Source organism: Pleurodeles waltl, chromosome 3_1 (assembly GCF_031143425.1).
Source record: "Pleurodeles waltl isolate 20211129_DDA chromosome 3_1, aPleWal1.hap1.20221129, whole genome shotgun sequence".
Lineage (NCBI taxonomy): Eukaryota > Metazoa > Chordata > Amphibia > Caudata > Salamandridae > Pleurodeles > Pleurodeles waltl.
In genome coordinates this window covers 1,841,949,927-1,841,974,704 of record NC_090440.1, presented here as the reverse complement: position 1 = coordinate 1,841,974,704, position 24,778 = coordinate 1,841,949,927, and the positions used below count along the sequence as shown (strand labels likewise).

General features: G+C 40.8%; 1 protein-coding gene across 1 annotated transcript in view; it reads left to right on the top strand.

The window, feature by feature from the left end:
- Positions 1 to 24,778, top strand: part of COL3A1 (collagen type III alpha 1 chain) — a 124,095-nt gene that overhangs the window by 23,170 nt on the left and 76,147 nt on the right. Inside the window, exons 2-7 of the mRNA XM_069225930.1 lie at positions 4,426 to 4,625; positions 5,612 to 5,671; positions 8,834 to 8,938; positions 16,079 to 16,150; positions 22,464 to 22,517; positions 23,811 to 23,864. Of these exons, the coding sequence (XP_069082031.1) occupies positions 4,426 to 4,625; positions 5,612 to 5,671; positions 8,834 to 8,938; positions 16,079 to 16,150; positions 22,464 to 22,517; positions 23,811 to 23,864 (545 nt within the window). The remainder of the gene's footprint in view (positions 1 to 4,425; positions 4,626 to 5,611; positions 5,672 to 8,833; positions 8,939 to 16,078; positions 16,151 to 22,463; positions 22,518 to 23,810; positions 23,865 to 24,778) is intronic.

Below are 24,778 nucleotides of genomic sequence, written 5' to 3'. Positions count from 1 at the left end.
CTGTAGGTAAAACCATCAATTAACTTGCAAAGTACTCCTGTAGTACTGTTCTCCATACTCATAAATACTCCCTTGAGTTGATCCCTTTGTGTCTTCTGCTTCTCTTCCTGTAGATAAAACCGTCAAGTAACATGCAAATAACTCCTGCAGTACTATTTCCATACTCATAAATGCTTTTGTGAGTCAGGCCTTTAAGGGCTTCTGCTTCTCTTCCTGTAGGTAAAACTGTCAAGTAACATGCAAAGTACTTCTGTAGTATTGCTTCCCATACTCATAAATGCTTTCTTGAATCGTACCCCGTATATCTTTTGCTTCTCTTCCTCTAGGTAAGACCAACAAGCTGTCGTGCACGTTTTGCTGTTAGAAGATGAAGTGCTGCTTCTTTGCCCTTCACCGCATAGCCTCAAAAGTAATCATCCTGCTCATGTTTTCCCAAAGATTAGCCTCTTTAGGGAGGCATCTTGTCCTTCCTTTAATCTCCATGTGCAGACCAGTACATCATAGCGTGTTGGTCCTTGCAGACATCTGCAATTCATGCCGAGGAGGGGGGGGGGGGTGTTTTGTGTGGGTTAATGCGATCCAGATGTGGGTACTCCCCAAGAAAAAGAAAGAGCCGCCTGCACGCTGCCAAAGGAAACAGAAGATGTCTGCCTCACTTCTCTCGCTTTACTTCACAGAAAATCTGCATGAATCAGCGGCTCGAAGCAAAACATGGAATTCATTGATTCCAGATGCTGCTTTACAAAGTATTTTCCTTGCAAGTCATTGCCATCCAGTGGCTGTAGCGTGTATTGCAGCAATGACATTTTACATTGTGTGGATGGATACAAGATGTTTCAAAATATGCTTTTTTCGTACAAAACGTGGTTTTTTTGGCTCATAATATATTATATTTCTGCTGGCCTCGGCACACAGACGTACACCAACTATAACTAGCTTCAGGATAAATAAAAATAATACACTAATAAAATAATCTCAATGCTATTATTTGCACTGATGCAAAAATAAACTGCTCATATGCACGTTATATGCATTGTTGTTATAATAGGTGCTACAGCACGGGGATATTTTTAAATACAGACAAGTAAACAACTTCCACATTTTTTCGACCAAAGTCAGATTGCTACAAATATAGACAGACCCAAACAAACATATAAGAGACGAAAAGGCCCTGCTTTCTAAAATTGAGGGTAAGTGTGGAAGGTTTTCAGCCAGAAAGGATTACAAATCACCCACAGCGCGCCCACCAACAATGCGAATAACCATTTCCTTCTGAGGAAACTGAGACTAATTCGATCCATCTTCACAGCATTTTTTTCTCCTTGTGTTATTCTACGTACACGTTGTCAAGAGACTGTGTTTATGCATGTGTTACGTACCTCCGACCCCACAACCCAGGGGCTTTATAGTAGTAAAAACACTGCAATAAATCCTGCTGCAGCCAATGTGAAAAGCGCGTGATCGTCCAGCCGTGACTGGCGCTTGCAGAACTAACAGCCCCACAAACAGCGTGTCATGTGTCCTTTGGCAGTAGTGGGCTGTTGGATTCAGAAATGTAGGGTCTGCCTGCTGAGGTTGTGAGGACGCACCATGATATTCAACAGCACAGAGCCGCCTGCGGCAGAGCACACAATTTCGACTCATAAGTCAGTCGAAGGACACGTATCATGAAATGAGGCCAACCAGACTGGTAAATCTACCTACCAGATGCCAAACCAGTCTGGTAAATCTACCTCCCAGATTCTCCGCGCCCTATTCTGAAGGTAGTTAGCCCAGTCAGTTCTTGTGATATTATATACCTATTTAAAAATGTGCTTCCCAGTGCCGACGTGAACGAATGCAAGTCTGAAAAATAGGATATTTTGCAATGAAATGTCTTGTCGAGGAAAGGTAAATTAAGGACTTACATTGGATGTGTGGCCCGTCTAAATCATTTGTTTCCAGCTGTGTTTTACTTAAGGAGAATAAAGACAAAAAAAAGGCACATTCAGAGCATGATTCACCAAAACTAGTTTGGGGAGAAGCTTTGAATATTGCTACATAACGACCAAAAAACAAGGGGGCACAATTACTAACGATTTTAGCCAGGTTTTCATCACAAAAGTGAGGTAAACCAATACAGGCTGTTGATTTTGGGGATTACTTTCTGCTGCAAAACGTTATTTTTGCTAGAACGTAGACCTCAAGCAAAGCAAAGTAGTGCCAGATGTGCTTTCCATTACTTTGCATCAAGGTGGTGGGGAGGCGGTTCCATGGGTGGGACATGGATTTTCCTGCGCAGTCCTCTATGGCTTTTGGCGCAAAGGCCTATATACCAGCAATAGGTGGCAGGGCTTTGTGTCACGAAATAATGCCTCCTTGAGGCTGGCATTTAACTTGGAGAATTGTCTTTAGCTTTTAGCATGTGTTGTACACTAAAGTGCACACATACAACGTGGGAAAAGTGTTATACTATATCTAGGCAGAATATTAAGTGCTGGAGAATTGTCCTTCCAGTAAAAAATCTATACCTTACATCACAACCCTTGCACTATGGGGCAAGGGTGTGTCCATTGGCATGGCAGCCTAAAGTTCACCAGTGCAAGGAGAAAGGAAAGCATTGCTATATCTTATTAGATGTTGTGCTGTCCTGCGCTCTCTCTTTCATGCAATGCAACACATCTTTCGCAAGGAGTGCACAGAAATGTTTCAGTGCACATTCCCGAAGTGTGCATTTCTGAACAATGGCATATGACCAATGGTAGACAAGGGGTACCTACACAACTGTGGAATTCTAAAAGTGCTACATATGCAGATGGTGGGCTGCTTAGTATCCACTGACCATGCTAAGGAGGGTCTGTGAAACCTGTAGTTCTCTGTTCCACCTTCACAAAAGACAGAACGTGCAGTATGGGCTACTTATGGCCAGGGATGTGTATTTCTGTAGGGTCAAATGGGTATAAAGTGCATCTTAAACAGTGGCCACCTACATTTAGTAGCATTACGGGTTTGTTGAGTGTGAACATATTTAAACTTTGAGTTTTACCAATTTGAAGTGTGTAGGGGGTCCACCCTTGTGGATGCTCTTGTGTAGAACGGTGCAACTCACAGGTTGCATGACTATGCCTCGTTCTCTTTGTATTACTTTCCTTGAAGTAATACCCAAATATAACTTGGGGATTGGAACAGGAAAAAATGGCAGTACCCACAGACTATTTCAGAAATGCATCTAATTCATAAACTGGTTACATTTGGACTTGAGAGTTAGTGTAACAAAATCCAAAATTCTTGCAATTCAGTACACTTGTGATTGGTAGTTAATTAAATAATTTGCTGTTTTCCACGTAAGCAAATTCTGCACCGGTTTTTGTGACCCAGCAGCAATTTACTTTGGTGAACCTCGATTAGCCAAAATAGTCGGGCATTCATGTAACTTTAACACAAAGCTAATAATGTTGCTAATCGTGTTACAACCACAGGCTAAACAAATAGGAGCACGCCAAGCATTTGCAATACATATCACATCTCCAAGTTCTTACTTCTGCTCAGAATTTGTTGTCACTTTGAATGGCCTCTGATAGTCTTCTTGTTTTTTCAACAGTCGTGTTTATTCTCTCACAAGTGTTGCAGGCGTTGCTAATATAGCAAGTCGACTGCAGGGGATTGGAGATTAGATCAAGCGGGCCTGAATATAAAACAATTGTCTAATATAAAGATGCACTGTTTCATTTTGCCAAATTAAACACCGTCTTACTAGCACAGAGACATCTTGGACTTGGCAATTCCTATTAAAGCTGCCATGATATTAATTTGATATAACAATCTAAATTACATGACATGGAAATTGACAGTAAACGAGGACCTAAAGGACATCTTTTCTGCGCACTACTTCCCTTTAAAGGAGAGCTTGAAGTCAAATCAGGTCATCGCCACTAGGCGCCCTATTTATGCTGTAAATAAAAGACCAGGCCGATAGTCAGGCTTTTACTTTGATGTCAGTGTAACAGGCTGGGCAAAGCAGTGGGATTTCTGGAGCGATTTAGCAAGCATGTTTTTGAAAAACCTTTTAATTGTGTCTGAAGCACACTCTTTTTAAGCTATGCACAAAATCTAAGCTTGTCATGTTAATAGGCATAACAGAACTGGAACGTTCTGATGTTGCCTTCATTAACTTAAGAAGGGGCTGGGGTGTGGGAGGAGCCAAAGGCCAGCTATCACAAATGTGGAAGGGGGAAATTCGTGCTTGCAAAAATGTGAACAAATATGCTCCTAAACGGGCTAGCAGCAATTGAATGTTTCCATAGCAACAAGAGGTAATATGCTGTTGGAACAATAAGGCCCACTTAAATGCAAATGAACATGATTAAAAGGAGATGTATTTTTCATAGTGGATTTTATGTTCAAATGCTGATTTCGTTGTTCTTTTGTGTTTTTCTTTCCGTTTAGTTGTTTTGGGAACATGTTCGCATCTTGGCCAGGCGTACGCTGACCGGGATGTTTGGAAGCCAGAACCATGTCAGATCTGTGTGTGCGACTCCGGGGCAGTTTTGTGCGATGACATAATCTGCGACGAAGTGGAATTAGAATGTTTGAGCCCTGAGATTCCATTTGGGGAATGCTGTCCAGTATGTCCAAAGGGACCGACGGTAAGTTTCTATACTGGGAAGTTGAAAAATGTGGTGCCATTAGCTCCCCTCAACCCAGACCCTCATTGTAGCCAGGCTAAGTAAATACACATACTGGCCAATTTTTACATCCTCTGCACACTCAAATTTAGATCACTAGCATAAGAAATGTAGTTTGATAGTGAATTCGTTTTGGTTATTCACAGGATTAAGAATGTCAGTTGTTTTCCTCGAAAAAGGGATATTGGAATATACAATACACATCCAGGTATAGTGGAATACTACTATACACATGTTTAGAGGCCTGGTCAAGGCTGAGGACGTCCCATGGAGGGTCTACATGTAGAAGCTGGTAAACGAACACAAACGCCTTCACTTTTGGTCAAAATAAGACCAGCCCATTCAAAGGGGCTGACCTTGGTTAAATTGTGCTTTGCCCAGGACCACCATTTATGAAAACGCACGTTTACTCAGTAGTCAGTGCTCTAAAATGTGCATCTCATTTAAGTAGTGCTGAATTAGTATCAAATTAAAGCCAAACTATGAATTCTGGTTCAACATGAAATACACTTACCTGTAAAAACGTTACAGATCCATTGGGTAGCGCAAAGACTCTATTTTGTTGCTTATTGGCAAAATGGCGATAACATGTTTATCTTTCATTGCTTTTTTCTCTACTGACAATAATGCATGTTTTGCATAAAGTACCCAGCCATCATTGCAGCTTGTCTACTGGTTATCATGAATGAAAGAAGCATGATTTGACAACATTTTGTATGCACTTTGGTTGCAAAAATCAAAACATATTTAATTTACCCCGTTCTATGGTTTCCTAAAACTCCCCAGAAACAACTGTGCCCTGTTAAATTATACAGAAGTTCCGTTTACAATTTCTAATTAATTTTCTGTATCCGACAATGATGTACAGTGCAGACATGGTGAGATCTTGTATTATCATTCTGAATGGCATCTTAGCCTGACTTTGTTTCTCCTATTTAATTTTTTAGCCTGCTCCTTCAAACGGTGGAACTGTCTCCAAGGGCGAACGTGGTCCCAAGGGTGATCCTGTAAGTTTTCTTCACTACATAAATCAGAAAATACAATAAAAAATAATGCATTACTTTATAAAATGCTTTAAATGTTATTTTATATCTTGTTGAAAAAAGCTCTCTACTATAACTAAAGTGTGTTTTAAAATCTTTGTTTTACTTTGTTACAAATCACCTTTGAACACATTTTCTGGACCAGTGCATCTCAAAAAGAGACGAAAGTTTGGCCATAATGATAAAATATCAGAATGTATATAATTTCCTGCATAAAGACATAGGGCCTCATTCTGAGCTTGGCGGGCGGCGGGCACCGCCCGCCAAGCGGAAACCACCACTTGGCCGCTCCGTGGTCAAAAGACCGCAGAGACCATTCTTGCTTTCCCGCTGGGCCGGCGGGCGCCCGCCAAAGGAGCGCCCGCCGGCCCAGCAGGAAAGGCCCTGCAACAATGAAGCCGGCTCCGAATGGAGCCGGCGGAGTTGCAGGGGTGCGACGGGTGCAGTTGCACCCGTCGTGATTTTCAATGTCTGCAATGCAGACAGTGAAAATCTTTATGGGGCCCCCAGGGGCCCCAAGACACCCGTTCCCGCCATCCTGTTCCTGGCGGTAAAAACCGCCAGTAACAGGATGGCGGGAAGGGGGTCGGAATCTCAGCGCCGCCATGGAGATTCAGCCCATGCAGGGGAAATCCGGCGGGAAACCGCCGGATTCCCTTTTCTGACCGCGGCTTTACCGCCGCGGTCAGAATGGGCTGGGAAGCACCGCCAGCCTGTTGGCGGTGCTTCCGTGGTCCCCGGCCCTGGCGGTCTTGGACTGCCAGGGTCGGAATGACCCCCATAATGTATTACCGACAGAAGTCTTTCCAAAAGTAGGATTTCTTGTTCTTTTTTGCCCCAACGAGCAATCTTCAGTAACAATAATTAAAACATATTTTACAAACTATTAATATAGTATAAACTAAAATATACACGGATGAAATCAAATATGTTGATATAAATGCAACGTAAAAAGGAAACAAACTGAAATACATATGAACCCATTTTGTCTGGAACCTAAATTCTATCCGAGTATATGACTGAATTGTCCATATGAGTACAATCACAACCACAATGTAGAATTCTAACTTTGAAAACTAGGAGAAAATGAAATATTTTCCAAAGACCACCTCAAAGATCAGAAGCACTTCTCACAGGTCACAAGCAATACTTTGCAAACCCTTGTGAAGTGGTGCGGTTCCGAAAGCTTGGGCGCAGAAGAAGCTCTTTCCTAATATGTCACTCCCTACTTCAGCCTCCCTGGAACCAGGGAGATTATGATTTTTCCAATATGAGAGCTCCAAGTCATGAGCAGCCAACAAGTGGCTTGATTGAGTTTGCTGGGTACAAACTTTAAACCCTCTAATATCCTAGCAAGCAATTGTAAAGCACTACTGTCAGGGTGCCACCAAATGAGATCACTTTTTTCTAACTAGCCTACAATTTAAAACCACTCTTCTCAGGGACCTCAAATGTAAACATGACACATGACATTGTCTAGCAAGTAACAGGTGCATATTCAAGACATTTATGACCAACTCAAAGTTGGTGGTAACCTATTGGCAAATAAGAAGGGGTCCACAAGAGACCCCTTCTCCTTTGAGAATGGTTGAAAAAAACTTTTTTAAACTGTCTGCTTTTAAAAATGAAACTAAAACGTTTAGGCCCATATTTATACTTTTTGACGCTAAACTGCGCTAACGCAGTTTAGCGTCAAAAAATTTAGCGCTGTCTAACGCGATTCTGAAGCGCCATGCGGGCACCGTATTTATGGAATGGCGTTAGCCGGCGCAAGCAGACCGGCGCTGCCTGGTTTGCGTGGAAAAAAACCACGTAGACCAGGCAGCGCCGGCGTTGGGAAAAAATGACGTTAGGGCGTCTTTAAATGGGGCAAGTCAGGTTGAGGCAAAAAAATCGCCTCAACCCGATTTGCGCCATTTTTTTACGACGCCCAGACGCCATTTCATGACTCCTGTCTTAGTAAAGACAGGAGTCATGCCCCCTTGCCCAATGGCCATGCCCAGGGGACTTGTGTCCCCTGGGCATGGTCATTGGGCATAGTGGCATGTAGGGGGGCACAAATAAGGCCCCCCTATGCCACCCAAAAAAAGTAAAAAAATATAAAAAATGATACTTACCTGAACTTACCTGAATGTCCCTGGGGTGGGTCCCTCCATCCTTGGGTGTCCTCCTGGGGTGGGCAGGGGTGGCAGGGGGGGTCCCTGGGGGCAGGGGAGGGCACCTGTGGGCTCATTTTGAGCCCACAGGCCCCTTAACGCCTACCCTGACCCAGGCGTTAAATAGTGGCGCAAATGCGGGTTTTTTTGACCCGCCACCTCCCGGGCGTGATTTTTGCCCGGGAGTATAAATACGACGCATTTGCTTCGCCGTCATTTTTTTAGACGGGAACGCCTTCCTTGCATCTCATTAACGCAAGGAAGGCGTTCACGCAAAAAAATTACGCTATTTGCCAATACTTTGGCGCTAGACGCGTCTAACGCCAAAGTATAAATATGGCGTTAGTTTTGCGCCGAATTTGCGTCGAAAAAAACGACACAAATTCGGCGCAAACGGAGTATAAATACGGGCCTTAATCTTTTCTGTTTAAATGCAAAAGGAAAACGGGCTGCATTAAAAAAAAAGATTGCTTTCTTTAAAAGAAATCACACACATATTGGTCTGCTGACACCAGCAGGCCACCATGCCTGTGATGGGAGGGAATTGTAGTTGGTCACAAATGGCAAGCTACCTCATTAATATTCATGAAGGAGGTTTGTTTGCGACCCACTACAAATCACTAAATGAAACTCAATGAGTTTTCTACATTAGGAATAGTGATTTCCTAGCTGCGATTGGCAAAAAATTGCAAGTAGGAAATAACTTTCTTTAAACTTCGTACATGTAGCCTAAGACATTATTCAATATAAATATGAGACAGACATGGAACATCTTTGGCCTGGAGGAACTAAGGAAGGTATGCAGCCAGCGTATGGTCTGGAGTGTTGCAATTCATTAAATGATGGACAGGATGGATGATTTATGTGGCCTGTGCCCTAAATGTTTGTCAAAATTCTATTAACAGTTAGCTTTGCCACCCATTAATATTTTATAGGTAATCCTTTAATAATGTGTAATATTTCTCAATAGGGCTCCCCTGGAATTCCTGGAAGAAATGGTGAACCCGGCCATCCTGGAACACCCGGTTCACCAGGAGCTCCCGGCATATGTCAGTCTTGTTCTTCTTCAGAAGGGGTGAGTTATGTTGTGTTGAATAGGCCTTGATATTTTAATTTAAATATGTTGGATTTCTGTAGGATATAGTGAGATGTGTCACTATGTTGTAAAGTTTTAATGATTTAACTCATACTCTTAAAGTATTATCTTCACCTTGCACCCTCTTAGACTAAGAGAGGTAGACATGCATTCTTGATTAATAAATGTTCTTCAAAATTCCTCCATTCAAAAAGATAAGTATTTGTAAATACCTCTGACGCACAAAGAAACTCAACTTTCACTGCCACTTTTGTTAATGTTAAAAGCAAGTGCCATCAGTTTCTGTGCACTTTCAACAAAACACTAGTGCCAGCAGAGCCTTGCAAGAGTCAAACACCCACTGGTGCAGGAAACCCAAATATACACCAACCACAGAGAGCAGCACAACTTCATGGTGCAAGCACTGGTGACTGCACTCGAGCAGACCAGCTCGCTTCTTTTTAAAGTGTGTGCAGTCAGTGAGGAGCAGTAGACATGTCCTTTTCTTTGCTTCATTTTATTGCTTGAACTTTCTAGTGCATGCATTGTCATGGTTTTCACTTTTGAATTACATTTCATGAAACGTGTTTTTCAAAGTTCATTAATGATAGTTTAAAAAGTAAAAAAATCATGAAACTACATGTATCAGGAATTATGAAAACACTTCATTTGCTTCAGATCGCTGAAAACGACAACTTGTTTGTTAAAGGCACTCATACTACCATTTCTAATGCATGTTAGCCCATTTTACCAACATTATACAAATATCTTGCGTTATTATGAGGTAAAAAAGTACCACCATTATTTCACTTTAAATTCAATGTGGCAATACTAGTAAATTGTATACATGAGTGTGGTAAATGTGGATGTCTGTCCAATACAGAGCTGGGAAGATGAGAGGGTATTTAAAAGTTTCAGTTCATCAGTCTTCATTATGATTGACCACTGATCCTGAAAGACTGCCAATTCAACAACAGTAACTGTTCTTCAATGTCTTCTCTGCGGGTCTTACTCAAGCTATATATATATATAATACCTTTCATTGAATAAACACCTACAAAAACATTATCCAAGACTTCCAAAGTTTTGCAGGTAGATTGAGCAAGGAGCTCATAGAGGCAACCAAATCAAAAGCGATTACATTTAACTTTGAAATCATCTCATGTCTTTAGAACCAACAGTTCTAGTAAAACTTTGAACTGAAAAAGACTCATTACCTTTTGGGAATATTCGTCAAATTACTCACTGTTGGAAATGGCCCTTCTGCAGGGTTATCCCCAGACTTTTTGCCTTCCTCCTTCTCTTTTTCTGACCTCATTTCTGCTGGCTTTTAGACTCTGCGCACTTTACCACTGCTAACCAGTGCTAAAGTGCATATGCTCTCTCCCTTTAAACATGATAACCTTGGATCACACCTGATTGGACTATTTAATTTACTATAAGTCCCTAGTAAAGTGCACTATATGTGCCTAGGGCCTGTAGATTAAATGTTACTAGTGGGCCTGCAGCACTGGTTGTGCCACCCACTTAATTAGCCCCTTTACCTTGTCTCAGGCCTGCCATTGCAAGGCCTGTGTGTGCACTTTCACTGTCACATCGACTTGGCATTTAAAAATACTTGCCAAGCCTAAACCTCCCCTTTCTCTATATATAAGTCACCTCTAATGCGTGCCCTAGGTAACCCCTAGAGCAGGGTGCTGTGTGGGTGAAAGGCAGGACATGTACCTGTGTAGTTTACATGTCCTGGTAGTGTAAAACTCCTAAATTCGTTTTTACACTACTATGAGGCCTGCTCCCTTCATAGGCTAACATTGGGGCTGCCCTCATACATTATTGAAGTGGTAGCTGCTGTTCTGAAAGGAGTAGGAAGGTCATATTTAGTATGGCCAGAATGGTAATACAAAATCCTGCTGACTGGTGAAGTTGGATTTAATATTACTATTCTAGAAATGCCACTTTTAGAAAGTGAGCATTTCTTTCCACTTAAATCTTTCTGTGCCTTACAATCCACGTCTGGCTGGGTTTAGTTGACAGCTCCTTGTGCATTCACTCAGACACACCCCAAACACAGGGAACTCAGCCTCACTTGCATACATCTGCATTTCGAATGGGTCTTCCTGGGCTGGGAGGGTGGAGGGCCTGCTCTCACACAAAGGACTGCCACACCCCCTACTGGGACCCTGGCAGACAGGATTGAACTGAAAGGGGACCTGGTGCAGTTCTTAGCCACTCTTTGAAGTTTCCCTCACTTCAAAGGCACATTTGGGTATAAAACAGGGCCTCTGCCCTACCACCTCAGACACTTGCTGGAGAAGAAACCTGAACCAGATCCTGCATCCTGCCAAGAAGAACTGCCTGGCTGCCTAAAGGACTCACCTGACTGCTTTCTACAAAGGACTGCTGCCTTGCTGTTGCCCTGCTGCCTTACTGAACTCTAGCCTTGCTGCTGAAGTGCTCTCCAAGGGCTTGGATAGAGCTTGCCGCCTGTTCCCTGAAGTCTCAGGACCAAAAAGACTTCTCTTTTTCTACTGGACGCCTTGTGCCCCAAAAAATTAGACGCACAGCTTGCTCCGCCGTGAAAAATTCACCGCACGCAGATCCGGAAAGACGCCGCTCAACCCGGCGCCTGCAGTGCGACCGGAACTTCGACGCACAGCCTCGCCTGGACAACGCCGCCCGACTTCAGAGAGAAAATCGACGCAACGTCTGCCGTGAGGGAGAAGATTCCACGCACAGCCACCGGAACGACGCGCAGCCGGAAAACAAGCCTAGGATTCCACGCACAGACCCCGTGACATCTGGTAATCCCGCGAACCACAGAAGGAGACTGTCCGCGTGCCGGAAAACGACGCACGACTTCCCCGCGTGAAAAATAACGACGCAAGTCCGTGTGTGATGGGGCGAAATCGACGCACACACCATTTTTCCACGTATCTCCTCCTCTGCTGCCCTTTGCGGAGATTTTTCACTCCAAACCACTCTTGAAAGAGACTTTGTTTAATTTTTAAAGACTTAAGACACTTCATATCACTTTTTAGTGATATCTTTACAAATTCATATTGCATCTTTGATCGTTTTGACCTGCAAATACCCAGATAAATATTATATATTTTTCTAAACCCTGTGTGGTGTGTTTTTGTGGTGCTATCTTGTGTTATTGTATGATTTATTGCACAAGCGCTTTACACATTGCCTTCTAAGTTAAGCCTGACTGCTCGTGCCAAGCTACCAGAGGGTGGGCACAGGATAATTTGGATTGTGTGTGACTTACCCTGACTAGAGGGAGGGTTCTTGCTTGGACAGAGGGTAACCTGACTGCCAACCAAAAACCCCATTTCTAACACTCACGTTCAACCTAATTGTGACATGCATTCATGAGACGTCGGGGGACATCACCAGTGAATGCTTTTGAGCAATGAAGCACTGAATTATAAAGTTCATTTTGCATGCAGAAGAAGATGAGTATTGTGTAGGCATCTCTGTGAACTACATAGTCAACATACCAATCAATGAATGGTAAATTCAACTGGTACATCACGCTAGCAAACCCCTTAGTGATTTACATTTAAAGCTGAACAGATAGTGAATCTTTGCCACTGAGCTCATGGAGAATAAAGCCATTCTAGGCTAGAGCCTGTATATAAGCCATTAACACCATGGGGTGTTAGGTAGGAAAGACATTTACTAATTTTTCATGCAATGCTGCACAGTAATAATGTTGTGCTGTGTTATGCAAGAGAAAAACACATCACAGAGCCATGTCCACCAAGACTGACTTTCTGCTGGTATCAGTATCTATGTTGGTGCACTAATGAGGCTCCCTTTTGTGACTCAAAGCCTTGCACCATAGTACACTGGTAAGAATGGACCGTCTACCACATGATTGATACTGGGACCATATCTTTTCAGTATAAATTCCATGACCTAGACACAATCAGGTTCCCACCATGTTCACATGCAATATGATGTTTTTAAAATAAATTATCTCATTTTCCCCTTGTTTATGCCTGCTTCAAGTATGGATTAGTTTGTATTGAGACCAGGACATCTGTCCAGCACAAAAATGCCTTTTGGGCATTTATGCATTGGTTCTAAGTCAGTAAATCCGAGCTGTTGTTGTTACGGCCAATAAACATGTTCAGTCACATCGGTTCAAAATCACTTAGTTGAAGATACACTAAAAGACATGATGAAGTGGAGTTTCAGGGTCTCTAAAATGTGCCAGAAGCAGCAATAACCAACCAGAATACAATGTCTTGGCCTGCAAATCAACTCTTTCTTTAACACAAAGCCCCATATCTTAAAAAGTGAATGGATGTGTACCTACAAGGGCGTAATGGTGAAAACAAACACTACTCGTGGCTCTATGGTTGTGTTGCACCACGTCTAGCCTGTCCCTTTGAAGTGTGAGGGATGTTCAAAGCCCTTGTAGTACGAAGAGGCAGGTAGCAAAAACAATTGAGAACCTGCGGTCTCATAAAATGATTGGATTAGGAATAAGATTGCATTTTCTTGCAACCTGCTGTGAATGCTGGGATGGAGGTCTGCATGGGACATTTGAACTATATCTCTCCGCAATACCTCAGCAATAAAAACATTGATAGCTCAATATATGAATGTCATTGGGGAACACTCAAACTTCTCTGGGGCTAATGCAAACTCCACCTTTCCCCCCAGTGCCCAAGCCTACATTCCCAAAGTGGATGCTGTTCCTCATAAACAGCTTTCACTCTGTGAATCCCATGTCACCTCCTTTGTGGAGGTTGCAATTGTGGTCGCAACAAATCAATACATGTAGTTGCAATTCATAAGAAGGGGGATGACCCAATTATGCCATATTTATTCTCCTTCTGAATCACAAATGCACACTGCAAAATTTCTGAGTCACAATGTGCCTTTGATACGTTGAGACTGGTGGTTTTGGAGTCGGAAAACCGCTTGTGAATCACTGACTTTGCAACCGCAAAACCATTTACCTTAAGATTTACATGTACAAGAAACATTTTAGCTCCTCCTGTTGATATGTTTTGCACTGCAAGCAAATCCAGAAAAATTCACGATGCAAGTCATTTTTTACAAGCGTGTCTTGTGTTTAAACTGCACACAATGCTTTTTTTTTCACATAACTAGTGTGTTAACTCTAATGCAAATGTGAAATTGCGTTAAAGTACATATACTACTGCAATTGGGGGTTAGCACTAGTGCTATTATTTTTCTGAGCATACACAACCTAAACATAAACACATAAAAAAACATCAACTTTTTTACTGTTCTTCCTACACACGGGCAAAAGTTGTTGGCATGAACAAACCTTGCACACACCTTTCAAAGAGTGTTGCTTGCCAAAGTGAAGGGAAACACAACATAAAGGAGGGTTTGTAGACTATCTAAAACCAAACAGTTGGATGGTTGTTTTTCATTTGGCACCCTCATTTCACACTACACGTGGAAAAGAACAAATGTTAATTACTTAATTGTGCTTAATGAGTGTCATTTTGCCAACTGCTATCAGACACTGTCGTTAAAGTCAAGGGTTGTGGAGAGTTCACATTAGTTAATGCTCACAAACCGCAGTAGCATATTTAATTTACAGAATGAGGTTAAAATACTTCAATGTTTGTACTGATTGGGCAAGTAAGCTTACCATAGGCAGGATAATTCCAATTTCACCATAAATCTCCTTTATTAGGACGTGTCCAACTGCATAGAAACTCCAACAACTCAAATCAAATCAAATCAAATCATTAACATTTATAAAGCGCGCTACTCACCCGTGCGGGTCTCAAGGCGCTAGGGGGGAAAGGGGGGGTTATCGCTGCTCGAACAGCCAAGTCTTTAGGAGTCTCCGGAAAGCGGAGTGGTCCTGGGTGATCCTGAGGCTGGTGGGGAGGGAGATCCAGGTCTTGGCCGCCAGGAAGGAGAAAGATCTCCCACCCGCAGAAGTGCAGATATTGACAGACGAATGGCCACACCTTTTCTCCGCTAGCTCCAAACTAATTCAAAAGCATTGCCACAATATATGGCAGTGGCACATTAAACGTGTGCTTACAGACAGAAAGAAACTTTGGGCCAGATTTATAATTAAGTGGTGCATCAGCCCTGAGGCTCCACTTTTCTTACACCACCCTTAGTCCCCCTAACATCATCATGGTAGCGATGAATTAACAATACAGCCACCATGACGCACATTAGCATAATAGCGTCAGAATTTATGAGGCTGTTGTGGTGCTTTGCTGGATTAGCCCCATTAATTATGGCACAAGTCCACCAAAGCACTAGGGAGGCCCATAGGTTATTATGGCCTGTCACTTTAACACCTGCAATGTGCAGGCATTAAAAATGATGGAAAAAACTACGCATATTTTTTGCGGCCTCCCTGCGGGGGAACGCCCCCCTTGCATACATTATGCCTGGTACAGACATTATGTGGTGCAAGGGGTTACAAAGTTGCGCAATGCTAGCTTTGCACCACTTTGTAAATATGGCGTGCCAAAAATGCCTTCCTAACGCCACATTAGCGTTAAAAAAAACAACGCTAATCTGGTACAAGGAGGTGCAAGGGCCTTGTAAACCTGCCCCTTTGTGTCACCGAAAGATGTTTGACAATCTCACACTTAGGCTGCCCTCTTTGGAACACGTTGATATGATAAATGTGCCAGGCTCTAAGAAAAATGAGGCCTGAGGGAAGTTAACAAACACAAGTAATACTGATCTGAATAAATTAGGACTAAAAACGCTCACAAACACACACACACATCCAACCACACAATACCGGAACATATTATAGCAGAATCATTCACTGCAATGCACACCACACTGCTTTTGCTGGAGCTCCCATTGAGCAAATTGTGGGTGAGCACAACTGATGCATGCACCAATGTACATTTATTGCATGAGCAAGAGTGAAGGGTGCTGTGTCAAAGAGTTAGGGGTTCTTTCGCCTGCAAATAAAACTTTTAAATGCCAATAACATTCCAGTTTTGTCAATTATACTTAACTTTGCCAGGTATCTTGATGGCTGGAGTGCCAGGTATTCTGTTACCACAGATATAATAGTGCGGCTCGCTCTAACAAGACTTTCCATTCGTTGGTGTGCACCTTTGCTGATGAACACTGTTGATGTGCTTTTCTTTTCTACAGAACTACTCTCCCCAGTACGAGTCCTATGATGTCAAGTCTGGAGGAGGTGGTGGACAAATGGGTCTCATGCCTGTAAGCACTCACTCTTTCATTTTTAGAGAACTAACCTTTTTTATGTATGCAGAGATTAATAACCATTGTTTTATTGTTGAAGTTCAACCTATGACTATACCATCCACAGCCAATATTCCATCTTTGTGTGCATGCGCAATTTCATTGGGTCCAGTTAAGTCTCAAGCTATATCCAGGAATCACCCCATGGCATCCACTCATTCTGGGCTTTGTGCACTCCCTGAACCCTGAGTAGTAATGCTCTGGTCATAGATTCGATATATATATAGGTGACCCAATCAGTAGTTTGGATTCAAAATGTACACAATTGCGAAAGCTCATGACAGACGTGCTATGGAGTGGAAATGATAATGTACCTTTCCTTCAACTTTCCCCAATATAAACGTTTGAGTCAGCTTATGAATATAGAGTTTGAAACCAGTTCCTACTGCTTTTAATAAAAATCTTAATGCACATTCTTCCCAGGGACAATAGTTGCATAGTATTCTGCTCTGCGGCCTCCTTCAAACTTGTCCGCAGCATACTGAATATTCTTAGGGGAACCCAATATCAATAATCCCAGCTCACTTTTGACATAGGTATTATCAGCTCAGAATGCGTTCCCCCCGCCCATAGTGATCCAGAATAAAACAGCTGTTCTACATGTATATGTCACAATCATGAACATATTTAAATCTGAAAAGTGTTCAAATTGCATCCGAAGTATTTGCAGGCACAAGTGAACTTTTAGCACCAGTTTATCTTGGTTTATCTTAACCCATTTACTGTGGTGAATATCACTTTTACAACACTGGAAGACGATTAGAGGTACATACACGACCCAGGCCGGATTTAGATTTCGGTGGAGCGGGCGGGTTACACCATCACAATGATGACTGATATCCCGTCAGACGAAATATAAATCCCTTAGGAAATAATGGGATTTATATTTAGACGGACGGAATATCAGTCACCATTGTGACGAGTAACCCATCCGCTGAAATCTAAACAGACTATTAGTTGACATAGTGTTCGTAGTCTGTTCGCATCACTATAATTTTAAAAGCATATATTTTCTACATACTAATCGGATCGTTCAAAAATCCAGGAGCTCAAATACTGTACGCTTATACGGGTCTTATGCTATTTTGAAAATAAATTGTTTTTTTACTTATTTCATGTTCTTGCTTCTTTTAATTGAAGACATCTCCCACGTCGTTCTTCTCTTTAACTGGATTTAATGCTCCAATTTTGAGGTCTGTTAATAATCTCTTCTTTACAGCTAATTAAAAGCCTGCACCTATTGACATTGTCATCTCAATACACATTCCCAGTGCTTCTAAATGAGACAATTAAATCATTCATTTTTAGCAGAGATGCATTGCTAACATCTTCCATGGTGACTTCACCCCATGCAAGATGTCTGCTGCACACACTGCCAAATAGAACTGCTGTTGATGTGTCAAGAGGACAGTATTGACTGGCCATACACTTTTAAAAATATCTACCTCCCACAGAGAGAATAAGGTAGGTTTCCTCTGGTCTTCAAGGCAATCCATGCCTAATGAGCCTTCTGGTTTCTCATAGGTTCTCCCATTCTATAAGCCTGACTTCTGTCTGTGGTCTGATTTCACCTTGCTTACTTAAGAGTGTGTAAGATTTTCTACAGTCTCACAATCACTCTCACATTGTCACCTCACTGCACCCTAGTAGATCTGAGATAATGCAAAATCATCCCATCTCAAATTCTTTCTGTCGATCAATTTTGTGGTTAGGTGTCCTTGAGCCTCTTCTTACAAAACACACCAAGAAGCTTTGGTTTTGTGAATTTTTAACTTAACTTATCATCACCTAATTTTGGCCATTTGAATGTGAAAGGACAAATATTCCTCTGGCAGGAACTCATGTTGGATGTCACACCAGCACTGACTTACCTTCTTAAAATGTGGTGTAAGTACACTTTGCCACGGGGTAGATTCACTTAGAATTCACTCAACGCAGTGCAGCAATGCAAGTTGCTGACTGGTGTTGCAATAATGGGAGAGCAGTAAAATACCATATCTACTAAAATATGGTACTCTTCTACTCTTTCCCTGCGCTGGGGCACTTGATGCTGACTAGTGCAAACACAGCCACCTGGTGCCTGCATGATGGTCAGGAATGTTTTCTGTTCAGGAAGAGATATCTTCTTGCACAAAAACAATCATTGGAGGCATATCCCTCTTTGTATGTGTGCTGCAGAATGCAGCACACATACAAAGAGGAAGTAACGAGGAGCAATAAACATATTTCTCCTCACAATGCCTCACCTGGAAAGGTGTCGTTTTTTTATGCATTCCCAGGTTTACTAGCTTTAGTAAATCTGGGAATGTGCCAAAATCCATTGATGGATGCATTGGAACTCCCATGATCCACTGGTGGAATGCCCTCCCAACCAAGGTAATGCAAAACAGTACTCTGTGCTGCTTTGAGATTCTTGGCATTTACTAAACTGTACAAAGCCACACAAAGTGGCTTTGAATAGCTTAGAAAATACCAAAAATGATTTTGTGTCAGAGCTGCTCCACAAAGGTAATGCACCCCAATGAAAAATCATAGTAACTCTGCCCCTACATGTTTAGCCAAGGTTTTAAATCTACTAAACTTCAAACTCATCAGACATTTATTTCTCCATTTTAAAGAAACAGGTACAGCATTAAAGGACCACGCTGTATGATTTAGTCTTAAGTGGTACCTTCTTAATGACAAGTATATTGATAATACTGGTTCCAGTTGATTACTTTGTTACATGTCAAGACACATTTTGTTATAGTGGCATGATGGTCTGCAGAACCAATTGTAAACACAGCAGATATGCTCCATTTTAGCATTTCATTGCTATGGTTTATTTCGGGCCTTAAGTTTTCAATGCATGTCTTTCTAACTTTCAGCATTGTGTGTTTATAACATATATAACATGCTATCTGATTTCAATTTGTATTAAGTTTGCTGAAGTGGTATTTGTAATTTCATGAACTATACATAATGTTAGCATCACTATGGGCCAGATTTATCAAAGCTTTTTGCATTCGCAAATGGTGTGAATGCCCGTTTGCGAATGCAAAAAGCCATTTTAGAATGTATCAAAGGCATTCTGAAAGCAATTTTAAGGAATCGCTAAAATAGCGATTCCTTAAAATTGCGACCCTGTTTAGAGAGTCGCAAATTGCGACTCTCTAAATAAGAAATTGCAAATAAGGATTCCTTAGTTGCGATTTCTAAAGCACATGTAAGAAGCAATTCCTTAATGCGAATTGGGCATAAAGGAATCGCTATTGCAAATTTAAAAAATGCATTTAAAATGCATTTTTTAAATTTACATGTAAAGCACGCATGCCCTTTTGGCATGTGTGCACCTTACATGTTGTAAAACATATTTTGGGGTGCAGCAGAGGGGGCCTAAGGCCCCCAGCACCCTGGACTTTGCATTTCCAAAAATTGCGAATTCCAGTTAGGAATTTGCAATTTGGGACATGCAAAATATTTGCAAATATGGGCCGACAGGCCCATAGATGCGAATGGGGGCCGGTATCGCAATTTGCGATTCGATAATACCATTTGCGATTTTTAAGAAATCACTATTACTGAATCGCAAATGTGATACATTGCATTTTGCGAATTAGAAATAGTGATTTCTTAAAAATCACCATTTCCGATTCGCAAAAGGCATTCTTGATACATCTGGCCCTATGTTTTTACTTCCATTTTCTACAGCATCATCTTATGATGAATGTTGTACTTTTCTTAAAATTCAATAGTTTTATTCTGTTGCTCAAACTGCTGTTATGTAATGAAATCTAACACAGATTAGAAATTCCTGCAATTGAAAGAAATAGTGTTACAAGAGCTTTAGTCTAAACACATTTTCATAGCCATTCATTAGTTAAAGAAAGGTTTAGTGATGCATTATTGAACCCCGAAGAAAGGGTAGTACAATATAGCTTATAATGGGCTATACCGACCATTAAGAAACCTCTCCAGCATTAAAGGTTTGAGACAAATTTGAGGGATGTTAACAGGGGAGCAGGCCTTTAATGGCTGGTATAGTCCAGCTACAGTGGGCTATAAAGCTGTTAGAACATTCCACCCCATGAGGGCAGAATGTCATAATTTAGAAGACAATGGCATTGAGACGGAGGGGGTCAGAATGCCTTGCAGCTCCAAAGCATTTGTTTCACAGCTCTTGCTGTGAATTTTCAACTGTTAACAGAAGAACACAGGTGATAACTGTTGATCATTCACAACAAGAACAGTGAAAACAGGCCGTCAGAAATCTGCCCCAGGTTCCCCCACATTGGATGAACCTCTATTTCATAGTTCTGCTAAGCCTTGGAGATCCAGGAGTTTGAGCAACATTCACCACTCTTTCCTTCTCAAGCTCCAGTGACAAAGAGCTACAGGAGGAGGGAAGGGAGATGACTTTGTGTGTCTTGTTGCACAGCCTCTGCCTTTCTCTTTCCCATGCCCAATCCCTGCATTTTAGAGAGGCAGGGTAAAGAGAAAGTCAGAGGACATAAATTGATATGTTGAGTGCAGTGGGCCTGCTGCTACAGCTTCATTGTCTTCAAAGAAGCACTCAACATTCCAATGTTTTAATTGTAAACATATTTATCCCAGCACAGCACAACAAAACTGTATCAATTGGGGTTTTCTAGCCTCATATTTGCCCCACACTAAAATCTTCTCTTTATGAAATAGTGCACAACTACCAAAGTCTTTTTGACACTTTTAGTACCTAAGGCAATTCATCATCTACACATTTTTCATTGACTCTTTCCTTACCTGAAATTGTCATTGTCCTGCTTTGTTGTGGTCAGTATACAACTGAAATTTACACTGTGAGCACTTGTAAGAGAATTGAGAGATGATCTCATAGGGCATTGAATTCATTATTTAAAATTGCTGCTTATGTACCTTAATCTGAAGACATGTAATTAGTTTGCTGATATAAATGATACAGCACAATTAAAATTACGTTGATCTAGGTAAAGTCGCTTTTATTTCATATCTCTTTAACAAGATACTTAAATAATGTCAGCTCACTCTCCAATGAAAGAGTTTGCATGTAACGGAAGATCAGTCAGTTTGCATGAAAGAAATTTCTAAAGACACCTCATAAAAAATAAGCCTTCTAATCACCTAGGTTTAAGGCTGTAAATTGCCTCATGTATGTTAATCACCGATTCATAAAGGATTTGCTGACATTTGTAAATGGGGTTTACAACTGTTTATTTCCCCACCGAGAGAGCAGAAAATTATGCTGCAGTAACTCCCAGGCAATGGATAGAGTGGATGGATCAAATCATGGTTTGTCTTGAAAATTTGTGAATGCACAAAAACGTGTTAGTTTGCTGGTATTCACAAACCCCTACCCAAGCCCTCCCCTCTCTAGTTGTAATTTGTCTCCAACAGAGGGCTGAAAAAGATCGCAGGTTTGCTCCATTATTTTTTAATCAAACACTTACTATTCTTACCTCCACGTTTACCTACCTTGATGATATATTAATAGTGAATTATAAAATAATACAGTAATAGTGAAATATTGTTCCTAGTTGATATTGCACCTACAATATTTTTTCCTCTTTACCTGTGAATGTTAACACCTCACTCATGGTTTCATTTGATTTATGTCATGAAGTGTGTGCATTGTACCTTTGTATTCCTTGAAATGAGCTTCAGTGGTGCCCAAGACTTTGATTGCTCTCCTGGGTCAGACTTAAAGCTTGAGTTAGAGTTCGGGGTAAGGTAATTGCTTTGTCAGGGTGATGGATGAAAAATACTCTTTCTCCCTGAAATAGTAACCAAAATTAGAGATGTTTGCCAGCCAGAGTACATCTTTTAACATTGGAAAGAACAGCCATCAAGGTGATTCAGTGTATTAAACGTTTAACAGGCAGTTCCATCAAAATGATGGTATCATGAGTGAACGTTTTAACATGCTTTTGTATTTTCAAAAACAAAATCCCAAAGTGGGATTTTGTCATGAAAATACAAAAACTACTGACCTAAACACCATTTGAGTTGTCTCCTTCATGTGGGGGACATTCTGCAGTTTTCAAGGCCTCTTAACATCAGCTTTTACTTTTAAGACAATTTTTTAATGTTGATGAGGGCTCAGCAGTTTCTCCATTAATAGTTTTACAAAAACAAGCATGAAACAAAATAGCGTTTGTGAAAAGATTGACATCCAATACCAGACATATTGGCTTTGTCAATACTTGTTCATATGTATATTTCGAGAATTGCACAAAGAATATATTCCTGTAATAATTTATTTTCTTTATTTGCATTTTAGGGTGCTCCGGGACCTCAAGGGCCTCCTGGTCCAGCTGGTCAAGCTGGTCAACCAGTAAGTGAATGTTTTGAAGATTAAGTTTATTTTACAGTTAGTTTCATAAATGTTATAACTCTTGTTGGTCTTATGCATCAAAGTAATTAGAGTAACAACTTCACCTATTCAGTGACCACATAATTCTATGTTAAATTAAGTTACAGAGACCAACACAATAGTATTTACAGTTTTGTAGTATGGACTTTATCCATGTGTCAGAAATGAGTAATGTTGTGAATTCTTGATTTAAGTGGAATTTCTAACAAAAAAGAATTCTAGGATGTGAACATAATTATGTTGCATGATTCTGTGAAAACTTTCTATACTTTCTAGTTTAGAATGCCTTGAACTAATATTCAGAGAGGTAGAAAGCACTGTTCACAAAACATTCATTTGGAACAGAATTGAATTGCATGCTAGTGTGTCATTTTCAAATTCTTAGTCCCAAGTATTAATTACTGTAGATCCTTTTGTATGCAAATATAAGATTATTGAGTTCAACTACAATCAAAACACTCTTGTCGTTAGCGCTTTTTAAATTGGGATATAATGATAACAGTCTTGTTTAGCTCCAGAGAGATAACGTTTTTACCAATCCTAAAAAAAACACAAAAAAAACCTAGCAACCTTTTTTAGCAGAGAAGCATAAAGACATGGCTTAATAGTACTAGGGATCACATGGAAAAACAAGCAAGACCCTGATTTAGTTCAATGTGCTTAATTTGTTGAAGACCAATGGCTCTTCTTCAAGGCCCATGCGTTACAAAATGGATAATGGAGAAATAGCCAATCAGGGTGCCAGCAAATATAATAACAATTTATTTTAATTGTATATATCAGAGAAATATCTACTAATCATTAATATCCTTCACAGAAGTCATTACACAATACCACATAGTAATCCATACCTTACATAGTGAAACCCAAGGGGAATGTTTGTCAAACAGGAATCAGAGTATAGGTAGTTAGCCATTTAATAGGAATATTTACAATTTTCCAGTGCATATTTGATGGGTGACATCTTGGAGGTTCAGCAAAATTTCACAATCGTAGTTATTTAAATAATAACAATGTTACTGGCCTTTCAGTAGTCATTTAGCATTCCCATTGATCTTTATAACCTGAAAGGTATCACATCATGACAAATGGTGTGACATATATGAGAGGTTAAGGATGTCTGTAAGCCCCAGTGTCAAGAGATATAGATTTCACTGATTTTTAAGTTACTTTAATTATTTTGATTGTTGTAGAATGGGACTAGAAAATACTTATTTCAGTAGTAACCTAATGTGTTCTTCTGTTTCAAACTAGGGCCCTCATGGTTACCAAGGTCCCCCTGGTGAGCCTGGACAAGCTGGGCCTTCGGTAAGTTAATTTTTATTAATGACTAACATGTACCACTAGACAGTATAGTAAGCACACTTTTATAACAGGATTGCTGTTTTGTTTTATAAATCATTGTGAATAACTGTTTTATAATTGTGCCAAGTAGTAGCCTGGGAATCATGAGGTGTGTTTACCCAGATACAGAACATTGTTATACTCATTTAATGTAATAGTAGTAAAAATGTACAGGATAATATATACAAAAGTAAAAGCTCTAGTCACAAAGCCAAGTTGTCAGTTTTCAGAGGGTGACTATTATAATTTTAAATATTAAAGGATTAAGCACTCCCATTGCCTACTCTAGAGATGTATAGTGAAGATCCACTCATCAAGGAGATGGGTTGTCTACATAGACAGATGGCTTACAAAAGAGGTTAGTGATATTGTAGGCTTACTGCTAACAGGTCGCAACCATGATTTTACTGACTGATTCTTCATTTTGCAATACATTTCGAACTGATGCCTGCAGTTACATTAGGGACAGAGGGGCATATTTACACAGACGTGGCGCAGCGTGGTACTGCACCAAAATGGTCAGCGCCACACTGCATTACTTCTGAAATGCAGGGATGTTCTGTATTTACACAAATATGGCACACTCCTGTGTTTCCCCTATCGCTGGTGCTAAATTTAGCTGCCAACGCAGGCATCATTGCACCATAGTGCAAAGATGTGTGCATTTAAGGGAATGATTCTTTATGTGCAGGAAGGTGTCCTTTCCTGCACATGAACAATCTACAATGGTGATGTTTTACTTCTATGTGTGCTGCATAATGCAGCACACATAGAAGTAGCAAATAGCCATTATTGAATTATTGTTTATGTGCTGGAAGGAACAATTTTCTGCACATAAACATTCATGACGTTTTGCTCTTTCTATCTGTGTTGTAGAA